Raw genomic sequence first — 13272 nt, 5'->3', positions numbered from 1 at the left:
ACTCCATTTTTTTTCTCCCCTAGGGAAAATATTGGCTCTCTCAACAAACATTCACTTTTCAACTTTATACAAAAATGAGGTACCCTTCCTCAGGGGCATTAGGAGTTTTAACTTTCATGACTGAATGTCAACTCTACTGTCAAAAGGGCTGAACGTTAAAGGATACTAAGCTACCTTTCATGGGAGATATGAACTTCCAGGCTTCAGTTACAAACAAGGCTTGGCTCATAAACTCAAGGTACCAGAGCGAAATGGCCTGGAAAGAAGAAACTATAGAGACTTCCAGGTTTGGGACAAAGGCGATGAGCTCTAGTGAAACTGGCAAAGCTGACAGAAACTACAAATGCAAATATTTTAATTCTCTAGAAAGTGAAAATATACAGAATATGAAGAAGCATTTTTCAAGAAAATCTGCTGAAACTCCGAATGGAGTCTGTGGTATTTATACCACATCCCACTTTCTCTTTTCCACTGCCTGCATACCCCCTCCGCTAACTGGAGAGAAACTCCGTTTGGACTCCCCTCCCCGCAGCTCACAGACAAAGGTTACTGATCTCACTTAGAGTCAGAAACCGCCAGCATTTCTCATCCCCTCCAACTCCACATTGAAGAGGCTGAATTCCTGGAGGGGAGGCCAGAAAGTCAGGGGCTTCTTTCCTCCATAGAGGCCCTATCCAGATGCTATCCCAGATGTGACAGACCGAGAATCCTAGGGCCGTGAACACTCTCATTTCCACTTACTTAAAGCGCAGATGCTCCTCACTGGGAGGACAGCCAAGAAAACCAGAGGCTACTTGCTACCCAGTGCGCAGGACTCAGAAAGTTTGCCTGGGAAGAGAGCTTCTCTCTAAGAAAAGAGCTCAGGAACTCTTCCCAAAGGACTGAGATTATTTAAAACAGGGTTTAGGGAAGTTCAAGCCTAAACGCACTCTTAGAAACAAGAGCTCCTCTTAATTAAGAGCAATAATAATTTAGAGAGAGAACAAGAAGGCATAGCTAAGAAGAGTCTTCAATGGGTCAGAACAAAATTCAAAACTGGGTTCAAAAACAACACCTGCTTAAATGTAATTGGAGTAGAGTGCTGAGCAATTTATACTCCAGAGCTTTGTTATTGCAATAGAGCAACCAGCTAGTATACAGCAGAGTCAAATAGGTGGGGCTGTAAGAACAATGAAGCAAGAGAAAGATAAGGCTTGCTAAGACCAGTGTCTGTCTCAGTGACTGTGCACAGGCCCAAGGCTGGGCATCCCTGAGGAGTGGCAAAAGGCTTAACCTGTGAAGGGGGAAATAGCCTGCACTAAAACAAGCTGGCCAGATTAAAAGAAAAACAAAACAAAACATTTAAAATCCAACAAAACAAGCTCAGTTTCCAGAGTTGCTGTGTTATCTAAATGTCCAGTTTTCTGAGCTTCTAAGAGGCAGATAATATTTGTTCTTTTTTAAAATGCAGTTCAGAGATTCTGGAAGAGTAGTCTTCATATTATAAGACACCATCAATGCCAGCTGGTTGAGTAAATGTAGGCATTGCCATTGGAGATGACCAAGGGCTATGTTACTTTGGCTTGGTGGTACAGGTATATATTAATAACATGTATACCTATTGATGCATTAACATGACATTTATAAGATATAATCTCACAGTAATTTATATTAAAATTTTTTAAATCTGACAGTAATTTAAATATGAACATGTGACAATCTTAAACTCACTAAAAACAACTAAAATCTAAATATCTTGAAATTTTTCAATAATACTAATTTAGGGTTTTTAGTAATACTAATTTATGGATTAGTAATACAAATCTTTTATGCCTCAAATAAAAATAATTCTACAATGTAGAAATTGTACCTTTTATTCCATTTTAATAAAATTATTATATCGAGGGTGGGGTTTACTGGAATACTGAAAACATGCTGTAGTCAATGAACTAGAAGCTGATAGATTTGGGCTTAGAGCTGGCCTTGCTACTAATTTACTCTGTAGCCTTGAGCAAGCCTTCCCTGCATTACTCTTTGTTTTCTCACCTGAAAAGTGAGTGGTATGGACAATATATCTTCTTGGGTTTATTCCAGCTCTTGGCTTCTGTGATTTCACGATTAGAAGTTCAGTGAGCTAGGCAGGAAAGAGAATACTAGTGCATTCTGTTTGTTTAGCAAATGGCATAAATATACTCACCAACTGATATTTGAACTTGGTGCTACCACTGGGTTCTGGCAAATGACTGGAGAGCATGGGTGCTGTTGGCATCTGTGTAGCAGAAGCTAGGGATGCTGCTAAATACCCTTCAATGCATAGGACAGCCCCTTCAACAAAGAATTATCTGGCCTAATACAATATAGTGCCCAAGGTTGAGAGACCCTGCTTTAGAAGATTCATCCTGGTGACTAGTTAAACTACTAGAGCCACTGCAGAAGTATTAGCAGGCTGTCTGGTTAATGAGTATATTAAAATGAGAGTTCAGGTGCATGAATTCATGCATGCATGGGGTCCCTTGGAGTGGACTGCGGGGCCTTGGCCCCAGCTCATGCCCCCAGCCTCGCAGCCCCATAGCCCTGCCTGGCACTCTCCTTGGCCTGGTGCTGCCCACTCACATGCTCCACCATCCTGCTGCAGTCTCGCTTTTGTCGGGGCCCATTGGGGCAGGCAGTGCCTCCACTGCTGCCTGCTGACAGAGTAGTGTCACTGATGCCCACGCTGTTCTGCGCCACCCTCTGTGATCAACGCATATCATGGCTACTGGTCGACCAGTTGACTGTCTGCCCCCTGGTGGTCAGTACATGTCATAGTGAGGGGTTGAGTGGCCTTAGCATATCATTAGCATATTACGTTTTGATTGGTTGAAAGGCTGACCAACAGACCGGACACTTAGCATATTAGGCTTTTATTATATAAGATGCTTCAACCTGAGACTCTAAGTTGTAAAAAGAAAAAAATGCTATCACTTTTAGCTAGTTTTCTTGGGAGTTTGGGAGAACTCATTAAGAAAGACATGTTAATGCAAACAAATAATTCTACTAAAAGGAAATCAAAATTATGTAGCCAAATTCCTTAAAGCTTAAAGGTATTTTAATGAGAAACTTTGTTTGTTGTCAGATTTTCTTGACAGACTTTCCACCCAGAGAAAAATTATAATAATAGCAGGAATTGTATGAAATTTGAGACCCAACGCTAGTCTGAGCTATTTAATAATGCATTCTTCTGTCAAAATAAATTTTAAAACAGTTGAGAAATGGTATGAACACCCAGGTTTAAAACCACACTCAGATCTATTCATCCAACTGTATTTATAGTGGCAAAAATCTCAATACCTCATTATACATCTGACTCAGGCTTATGTGCTTAAACAATAAGCTCTTACTTTGGGGGCTGGGACATGGAGATTACCGGATGAGCACTTATCAGAGTACCCACATTTCCTTTAAAAAAGTAATCAGGTAAAAAAACACACGCAGAAGGCTAATATACAATTATTTTTTTCAGAATGGCAAATCAGAAAGAAAATAAAATTATATAGCTTTATAGGAGAATGCTCTTTAGAAAAACGATAAGCACAGTTTTCATATTTGCTACCTTTTGAAAAACTGTTCAGTATGACTTTCAGGGGCTCTTGACTTCTGGGCAGATAGTCCCCGTTTGACATACTTGTCATATTCTGACTGCTTCAAACTGCTCTTCACTAGGACTTCTCATTTCAGCTGGGAATTGAATGCAGCTCCCTCTTGAAATAATGACTAAAAATCATTGTTTGATGCTTAAGAACAAACAGCCGTACTGAGCCCCACATGCAACACCCTGAAGGCTTTCCAGCTTGAGATTGTCTGTCAATAAAATTCTTAAGTGGCATATTGAACTCAGAAACCTTGGTCCACTGAGGTACTTAGTTCCCAGACACAGCAAATTCATAAACTTTGCTTGTAGTTCAGCAGAATGGGTACCATGTCAATTAAAATTAAATATGAAAAACTTGGCTGCTCATGTGGGTCAGGAAGAAATGAGTGAAAGAAGCAATGGTTCTTGTAGAACAGAGTGCCCCAGAGTTGTGAACAGAATACAAAGCAATAAAATACAGGACAACATTGCTACAGGTTCCTTGGATTCTGTTGTGATTATTTGTAAGGAGGTTTAGATTTGGGATGATTTTATAAAACTAAGTTTTTAAAAGTTAAACTTTAATAATGATAATATCATTGTAAAATACAGTTCTTTTTTGGGAGAATTTTTTGAAAAGGAATTAAGTACATTTCCCTTGACTCTTTGGACTACTCCTGAGTGGCTATTTTGATCAAGTTTTCTTACACCCTGTCCTAGTCAGCCATCTGTATAATTCACCTCTATTTCCCCTTTGATAATAACTGTCCTTCAGCAACATCCAACTACAGACTCTGTTTCTTCCTCCCATCCTAGAAATCTACTCCAAATCAGAAAAAAAGAAAGGAATGATAAGTTAAGAAACGGACCATGGGATTCTTTTTGAGAGATTAGAGTTGATTTGTCAAAGGGATCCTGAAATTTAGGTTTAGAATCATGGACAATTTTTAACATTTGTGCCAGTTTCACTGATTGTGAACTATTGTGGGGAAATGAATCTTCTACTAAGCCTTTCATGTGTTCTTAGATGTTTCCCCTTTTGAAAAGAATAGGAAGAACCACAAAGACAGGATGAATCAGCTCAACACTAGAAAGGATCAAAGAATTAAGAAAGGAAGTCAGGTAAGTTTTAAGTCTAAATTTGAGTCCTTTGGGATTGGTGGGGGATGGGAGGAGAATTTTCTTTCACCTAGGAGGATTCAATGGTCATCTTAAATTTGGCTATAAATTTAGCATCTCTAATTGTAGATGAGCAATCCAGATTCCAAAAATATAAAGTTTAGGGAAGACCTCTTTGCCCTTCACTAGGCAGATTTTTGTGCCCCAACTTCAATGGGAGACTTTTTAATACAGGAGCTGCTTGGATGACAACTTTTGACCAAAGTATAGCTGCTGACACTCTTCCATCTCCATTTCTCTCCCTTTACAATTTATAGCTGTGTAGTTAGAGATCAGTATTGGCTAATGCCTGAATTTTCCAACTCATCTCAGAACTGAATTTGCAGAGAAGGTATCACTATTAATTACTTTCCGCCTAATCCTTTTTGTTTATCCCAAATAATTTTTTAGCCATCATCTAGTATTCTTGACAAGGGATCAAATCCCCAAAGTAGCAGACTCAAAATCATTTGCCCAAACCGAGAGATCGAATTAAGTCTGTTGAATGGACTCTGCTTTCCTTGTGAGGCGAGGCTCTGCATTGTGAAATGTTTCACATCCTCTATCTGCCAGTTCTTCTGGTTCTGCTCATTATATATAAAAACTTCTCCATTCCATTTTCAGCTTCTTTTTTTTTTCTTTTAGCAGAAGTGCTGGCATGCATCTTACCTCCAGGAATAGCTCAGAGTTAATGCTCTCAACTTAGTCATGAGAATTACATTGCTCTCTTTTTGAAAATGCTCTCCCCGATCTCTGTAATCATGACCCTATAAGAGCTGGTTTCAATTCAAATAAAACATAAAGCCTCATAGGACATAGAGGAAAGAGCATATTATACAACCATAGGTACTCACATTCTAAGCCATAAGAATTATATATCTACAAGAACATCTCTTGAAAAAGCTTTTATACGTAAAGCTCAACTCCAGTATATTAAACTCACGCTTGTACACTTCTTGGGTTGAAAAGGTTTTCAAACAATGACTATAACTTATAAAAATGGTGCAGAAATGTTACACAATTTTCATGATGGGAAATAACCCGCTAGCAGGAGTTTATACAATATGTTGAAAAGAATCCTAGAGAGCTCCTGCATGGCCTTTTATTTCTCATCATACAGTACTGTTTCTGAATCTTCTTCTCTGCCATTTTTGAAATATAAACATAGTTTTTCCTTTTTAGATCATTGATCAGGTAAATTAACCTGTTGAAATGAGCAGAATTGGAATAGAGATGTGAGCTCTGTATATTTTATTAACAGTCCATATTAACAAGTATAGATTTTCCAGAGGAGACCTCTTATTTAACGAATTAGAAAACTCCTGTTCTGAGCACGAGTCCACGAGCCTGATTGCCTGCTTTCTCAGACCATATCCCGGGTTGCATCTACTTACGGAAGCGCAAGCTGTGTTTTCGGACTTGTCTTCCACGAACCCAATCTGGCAGGGTGTCCTCTGATTCTGCAACCAGTAGTCTGTAGACTCGAGCAGACTATTGCTGCAAAGCACCTGGGGGAACCGAGAAACCGTCTCAGTGCTATTCGGCAAGGCGTTCTGTTTAAACAAGCAGCTCTTTTCTGAGGGAACTTGATGTTTCCTTTTCCTCAGAGTCCCTGGATGTTAGAAAAATAAACTTGCGGGAAAATAGCACCTCCAGGCTGTGTAAAATATCCATGCAGGAATTGATGTTAGAGGAACACATTGAAGTCAATGTTATACTGATGCTTCTTCCTCTCTCATCAAATCCAGCATCTGAAAAGGACAATGCATGTGTGACTTGTGCACAATTTGCAGTCAAATGCTTATGGTGGGGAATAGTTCAATTGGCAATGGAGATCAAACTTTATTTTAGTGTAAGTGCTCTTTCACTAAATATTTTCAATTAAAATAAAAAGGAATGTGTTTCCTTTCGGTGTAATTTTGCTACTGAAATGATCATTCTTCAGTTCTCCAGCTTTGCTAACTTACCTGTGAAATAGAACACCATCCTTCTAGAACACATATAGAATATTTTAAGTTTAAAAATTATCAGGAATGAGTACAGTGCCTCACAACCATCACCTTCCCATTTAGAAATAGGATGCTAATGCAATGCACACTTGAATACACAATTTAACAAAACCAAATATGCTGTACAAATACCTTATTCCTGGGTTTGGATTAAAGCAAGGAATAAAAATTGTATTTCTTAACCAACACATTTTGAAGATGCAAACTCATAATCATTAGATTCAATTTCTTCCATGACTAACTACTACCTAAATATTTTATAAGATTTTCTCATCTTGTATAAGATTTCCAATGCTTCCGGCACCCTTTATTTTATTAGGATACATGTCTGCTAATATTTGACTAGTACCTTTACTTGAACAATATAACAGATTTACTCAGTTTGGTTAATGCCAGAAAAATAGAATGACACTTCAATTGCATTTCATTTGTGCAACAAAGGGTTGTCATTCTGTAAAGATAAAAATACATTAATTTTTGTCTCTGAAGCGTGAACTAGCCAAATGTGTAGCTGGCACATTTTTCTATAACATTTTTTGTTTTGTTTTAGTCAAGTGATGTTATTACCTTTAAAGCTTTCCCCACTCAATGTTTATTATTACCCAGAGAAGACAAATTTTCATCTTTCTTTCCCAGAACAATGTAAAGAGACACTTTGGGGATGAGCAGGTAGTTGAAAGATGAACTTGGGTTGTCACTGCAGACTGAAGCTGGCATTAGAACTCAGCTCACTTCCAGGTTTTACCTCAATTGTGATTCTTAAAGTGTGAGCTTGACCTGAGGGGTCCCTGAGATCTTTCAAAGGATCAAGTGGTGAAATGATTTTTATAATAATGGTAAGATGTTATTTTCCCTTTTCACTTTCGTGGTCTCATAAGTACTCGGTAGGGCTTTTCAGACTCCACGTGACCTGTGACAGTGCAACAGAATGAATGCAGAAGCAAATTTCCTTAATTCTTCTCACTAAAATGTTTTGGTTTGGAAAACAGATATATTGCAAAAAATGTGTGTTCACATGTAATGTGTTTATTTATGATTCTTTTACAATTATTTTTAAATAAATAATAAGTTGTTTTTTAAGTGGTATTATTATATAAAGTTAAATAAATAAACATAAGCAACCTTTTAGCTTTAATTTACACTATATAATTCAGAAGTATCAATTAATATGCCCCCTATAAACAAAAATTTTGTGAGGACTCCAATACATTTTTTTCTTTTAGAGTGCAAAGATATTTTGATTCCCTCCAAAATTTGAGAACTATTGCGTTAGGTTAATTTATTTGAAGTAAGAAATATCTCTCAGTTCTTCTTCTCATTACCATTCCCTTTTAGTTCCAGCATAAAGTAGAGTTGAAGAGCATGGGCATAGAGGGGATAACTGTGTTGAAAACCTAACATGCTCATTTAAAGCAGGATTAACTGGGGCAGCTGATGTAAATTCTGAGTTTCAGTTTCTACATCTAAAATAGAGCTAATAACGCCCCCCTAGTGGGATCATTGGGGTATTCAGTGAGTTGATAAGTCATGCAGACGGCAGGTTATCCTCTCAATACACGGTTTTCATTGCTACTATTTGAGACAGACTATAAAGGTAAACAAGAAGTTCGATGCCTTCAGCTGAAATTAGTGAATTGAAAGCATTTCAGATGTGTGAAGACAATTTTTTAGTAAATAGTCTCATCAAAAGTGTAATTATAGTTCTGCATTTTGTAGTATTAATTACTTTTACTATTTTACTTAATGGTTAGTATGTGCTGTGAAATGGGCTAAATGTTCATATACATACCAGCTTTAAATTTAGTCTTCATTGCAATGCTATAAGGCAGAAATCACCATAAAGGTTAGACTCTTCACAGAAATGATTATTTTGAATATCATCTTGAAGCTCAGAGATATTGAAGTTCCTGCCAAGTGCTCAGAGCCCAACTGTGGGTCTGGTTTTGAAGACACCAGGGCCTGGGAGTGAAGTCATGTAACAATGCTGCCTCTCATAACCCATACTAATGGGTCTAACTTGGGATGCATTTCTGATAAGTTACGTGCATCTAATTTTTGTAAATATAACTACATTTTCCTATGGACTCCCATTTTAAAGTTAGTTTTAACTAATGAAATGCTAAAGTGACATTTTTCTTCAAGAAGGAGAAACTTTCTGTGATGTAAATTGTAATTGAATTCACTCACTTGGCAAGTATTTAACTTTCACAAAGGAAAGCATGCCTTTGCATCTGTTTCAGGTAACATTAACCCAAACTCATGGCATTATGTTTCCGCTCCTCACCTTGTTTTGACCTTTAGAATTTGGAACAGCCATCAATAAAACAAAGCCTTCATGGCACCAGGAGGACATTAGAGATTTAAAATGGAGGCATCAAATGAATACACTAGTTAATAGTACTTTACAATGCAGTTTAATAAGTCCTCTTCCTAGAATCACTTCTTAGTTAAATTCCTCAAAAATTAAGCCCTGGACTTCTCTCTCTCTCTCTCTCTCTCTCAAGTTATTGATTTTAGAGAAAAATGGAGAGAGAGAGAGAGAGAGAGAGAGAGAGAGAGAGAGATTTGTTGTTTCACTTATGCATTCATTGGTTATCTCTTGTATGTGTCCGAGATGGAACCTGCAACATTGGCATATCCGGACAGCGCTCTTACCATCTGAGCTACCCGGCTAGGGCCTGGACTTCTATATTCTAATCTCTTCAGGGCACCATAGTATCATAGTTGTAACAGAAGAAAGCAACTGTCAGTTATCAGAGCATACAAATTATTCTTGTCCTAGGAGAAGAACAGAGTTCAGAGGCAACATGCTTGGGTCTTTCAGAAAAGTGCTGAGGTGGGTCAGCACATTTTCCTTGTGAAACACAGAGAGGCAGAGAAGAAGGCACCAAAAAGCATAAGCCTGCAAGGGGCCCCAAGCTGCAAAAGTGACAGTCTCATGATGTGACTGAGGTAATTGCTACCTGTTGGATTTCTTCTGGGAAATAAGCACAGAAAGAGTAATCTGTCATGTCTTCTATTTTAAGGGTATTTTTGTACCTATCTTTAAAATAAATAATAACTAAAACTATATAAAGACCTGTCTCACCCTATCCTAGGAGTGAGGGAAAAGTCAAAAGCCTATGGACCTGCTTACTCAGTGGAAAGTGCTAGAAAGACTTTGCATTGGCGGTTCTAGGTCCCGGGTACCTGTGCTTTACAGAAAGCCCACATGGCAGAGCAAGGAAGTGGAATTGGAAATGAAACTAAGTCTTTTAACATTAAGAGCTATTTTGAAGAGAGCATCTTGGTTCGGTGAGTGTACTCATTCACCTTGTAACTTTAAATTTTAAATTTTATCCATCATAACTTAAAAAAAGTAGTGTATCTGATCAGATAAATAATTTAAATGTTTTCTCATATATTTTATAAATATTTAGAGTTTGTTATTTAAAACTTTTACTCTTGCCCTAGCCGGTTTGGCTCAGTGGATAGAGTGTCGGCCTATGAATCAAAGGGTCCTGGGTTCGATTCCGGTCAAAAGCACATAAATAAAAGACAATTAGATCTTCAAAATAAATTAATTTAAAAAACTCTTATTCTTTAATTATTGACCAAATAATAGTAGATTTATTTAGAACTCACTGGGATAATTCAGACTTACGAGGTAGAATTTAAGGGCTAATATACTGAATGTGCTTGAAAACAGTGATTGGCTCATCTCAAGAGCCCAATATAAACTGACTAATGTAGAAATGATTACTCCCTATACCCAGGCTTAGAAGGGTAAATAATTTGTCCAGTTAGTGGGTAACTAGGATTTCAGTCAGGTTCTCTGGCCCCAAAGCCCTCATCAGGCAGTGCTCCATTGCAATTGGTAAAATTACATAATTTTTCATTCTTGGGTTTTACCAAATCCCAGTCTATGCATTTATCCTTCCCTCCTTCAGAGCCTTGGTTTAGTGGTTGGGAGGGCTGAATTCCAAACCCGATTCTACTGTCTGTGTGGTCAGCTTTCCCACTAGCTCCCAGCCTCAGTTTGCCCATTGTGAAGAATTAAATCAAGGTCTAAAGATCCCTTCTACACATAACATCCAGTAATTTACCCCTTCCTCCTCCAGTCACTCCCCACCCACTTCCTCCCTTTTCCCAAGCACCTCAAGAGGCAAATAAGCAAAGGGAATAAAAATGCAGGCTTTAATTAACCACTTAGCATCACATGTAAAGCAATTATAACCTGTGAAAAACTTTTGGTTTAACAGTTAGACAAACCATTAGAAAAATAAACATATTTGAAGGAAGAATGTGTGCGTGAGAATTTAATGATTTTGAAGCTTTATGAATATAATCTCCCCACTGAGAGAGTCACTTTCTGAGGGGGAAAGAATAAAGCTCAGCAGGCTCTCAATGGCTCATTTATTTGTCTACTATTTTTAGTTGCAGGTTCACTTATTTCAGATGAAGAGCTGATAGCGAACGTGCTGTACATTCACAAGTTTGAAATAATAATAGCACATATGCTCTCAAAACTTCATGAACATCTTTAATGATAAAGAAAAAAGTCCTTCTGCTTTATTTTACACGTTTCTTTTTTATAGAGATGACCAAGTTGCAGGAGTTTAGTATTGATATGGAAAAGGGTGGTAAGTAGACTTACAGGAGCCTGGACACTGCCCTAAACATTGCTGAGAACAATGCCTTAAAGTTTTTTTAGAGTACTTGAGATCGGAGAAGACAGTAACTTATGGTTAGGCACAGAGGCTTGGAGGGAGAATTGAAATTCTATTCCATCTCATCACTTTGTGGGTGAGCTTGAGCAAGTCATTTAACTTCAGTGGGAGTTAGTTTCTGTATCTATTACAGAGGGACAATTAAAGCAACTCTACAAAATTGTTCCAAGGCTAAAATAACAAAATTTTTTGTAAAGGGCTAACTCCTAATAGAGTAGGCAATTGATAGGTAATAGCTGTTAATATGAGAATGCAGTAAGATTTACACAATACCATCTCCATCTTAACATTTTATTGATCTTGGCACAACAGTGGACAAATTCTCTTTGTTTATTATTTTTTTTAAATTAAAAACTTTATTTTTGTTGATTTCAGAGAGAAGGGCAGAGGTAGAGAGAGGGAAACATCAATGATGAGAGAATCATTGATCAGCTGCCTCCTGAATGCCCCCTACTGGGGATTGAGCCCAAAACCAGGGCATGTGCCCTGATGGGGAATCAAACCCTGACCTACTACCGAGCCACTTCAGCCAGGCTTCTTGTTTATTATTTGTGATGCTCTATTCTTATGTTCCTCCTCCTGCTTCTCTAATCTCCTCCATAAGTCAATATTGGGTCAACAAATTGTGCTCTTTGATGTTTGACAAAGAATATTAAGATGACTAAAATGTCTGCTGTCCTTTTGGACAGGGAGAACAAGCACTCACAGGGCTGTGATAAAGTAAGCAGGTGCTTTGATCAACGGTAACCAGGTCAGATATCACCAGGATGGAGTGGCCAGTTCCTCCTGCGGGAGGACTAACAAGAGATGATGCACCTGACCAGAGTGTTGGAAGATGCATCTCCATTGTCTGGGATGTTGGGGAGGGTGGAGAGGGAAAGGCCCTCTTTCTAGCTAGCTTTTCCTCCTCTGATGCCATAAGAGCCTCAACGTGTTACTCTTTCCACTCCCCTCAGTCATTTTCCTCTGAGAGCTCAGGGCTTTCAAGACATTAATTACTACCTGGAGGGTGAGTCACTGCTCTACAGCTTCCACTTTGACCTTTCCCTGGAACTTGGCTCCTCCCATTTCTCACTGTTGGTTGTGACTCTTGGATCTCTTGCAATCACCTTGGACTCTTTGTATCTAAACCCCACCCCCTCCTTCTGGAATTCCTGTCTCTAAAAGAAATCTGACTCCTTGGTTTCTCTATTTGCAGATAATGACAGAACAATTCTCCTTGTTGCTCCCATGCAGTCTGGAACACCTCTTTGTTTCTAGTCTTATAGTCTGTCCTCCAAAGTTAATTTTTTCTTTAATTCACTTAACATTGAATGCATCTTATGGGCGAGTTTCCAGGTAACACAATAGACTAATTAGGAACTGATCTCCGTGTTTACAGAACTTTAAGTCTGAAAGGGAGCCAAACAACAGATAAAGGAGCATTGAAACACACATTTTGTTACAAATTATGGTAGGTAATGTGAGGAAACTCGCCAAGGTGCCCTGGAGAATAAAAGGGATAGGGGCAATACTTGGGAAGGGTGGGTAGGGAAGCCTGGACGCTCACAGGGACCAAACAATTCGCATTGCAACCATCTCTCTTCTCTATTTCTCTCACCCCAAATCCTCCAAATCTACCTTGCTCACTGAAACCAGAGTAAGGGCTAAGTACTTAAGTTGTGAAGACAAATCTAGTTCAAGTTCCTTTCTTTTCATTAACTGTGCAGCCTCAGGAAAGTCACTTAACCTCTGTGACTCAGTTTCCCCATTGACAAAATGAGGGTGCTGTTACCCCTCACAAAGAGAGATTTTTAACTGACATTAG

The 13272-nt window shown here is 38.4% G+C and overlaps 1 protein-coding gene across 14 annotated transcripts in view; it reads right to left on the bottom strand.

The window, feature by feature from the left end:
- Window positions 1-13272, bottom strand: part of SPHKAP (SPHK1 interactor, AKAP domain containing) — a 98586-nt gene that overhangs the window by 53543 nt on the left and 31771 nt on the right. For 12 of the 14 annotated variants that reach the window (XR_014795679.1, XM_084891718.1, XM_084891726.1 and 9 more), the window contains one exon: window positions 6142-6255. The exons of the other annotated variants lie outside the window; for them this stretch is intronic. Coding sequence is in view for 11 of the 12 variants with exons in the window: in XM_084891718.1 (XP_084747844.1) it covers window positions 6142-6255 (114 nt within the window). In the remaining variant the exon portion in view is untranslated. The remainder of the gene's footprint in view (window positions 1-6141; window positions 6256-13272) is intronic. 14 annotated transcript variants of the gene reach the window in all.

This window comes from Pipistrellus hanaki, assembly GCF_964339955.1.
Source record: "Pipistrellus hanaki genome assembly, chromosome: 8".
Classification (NCBI taxonomy): Eukaryota; Metazoa; Chordata; class Mammalia; order Chiroptera; family Vespertilionidae; genus Pipistrellus; species Pipistrellus hanaki.
The sequence above is the reverse complement of the archived record's forward strand: the minus strand, read 5'-3'. Positions and strand labels throughout refer to the sequence as shown.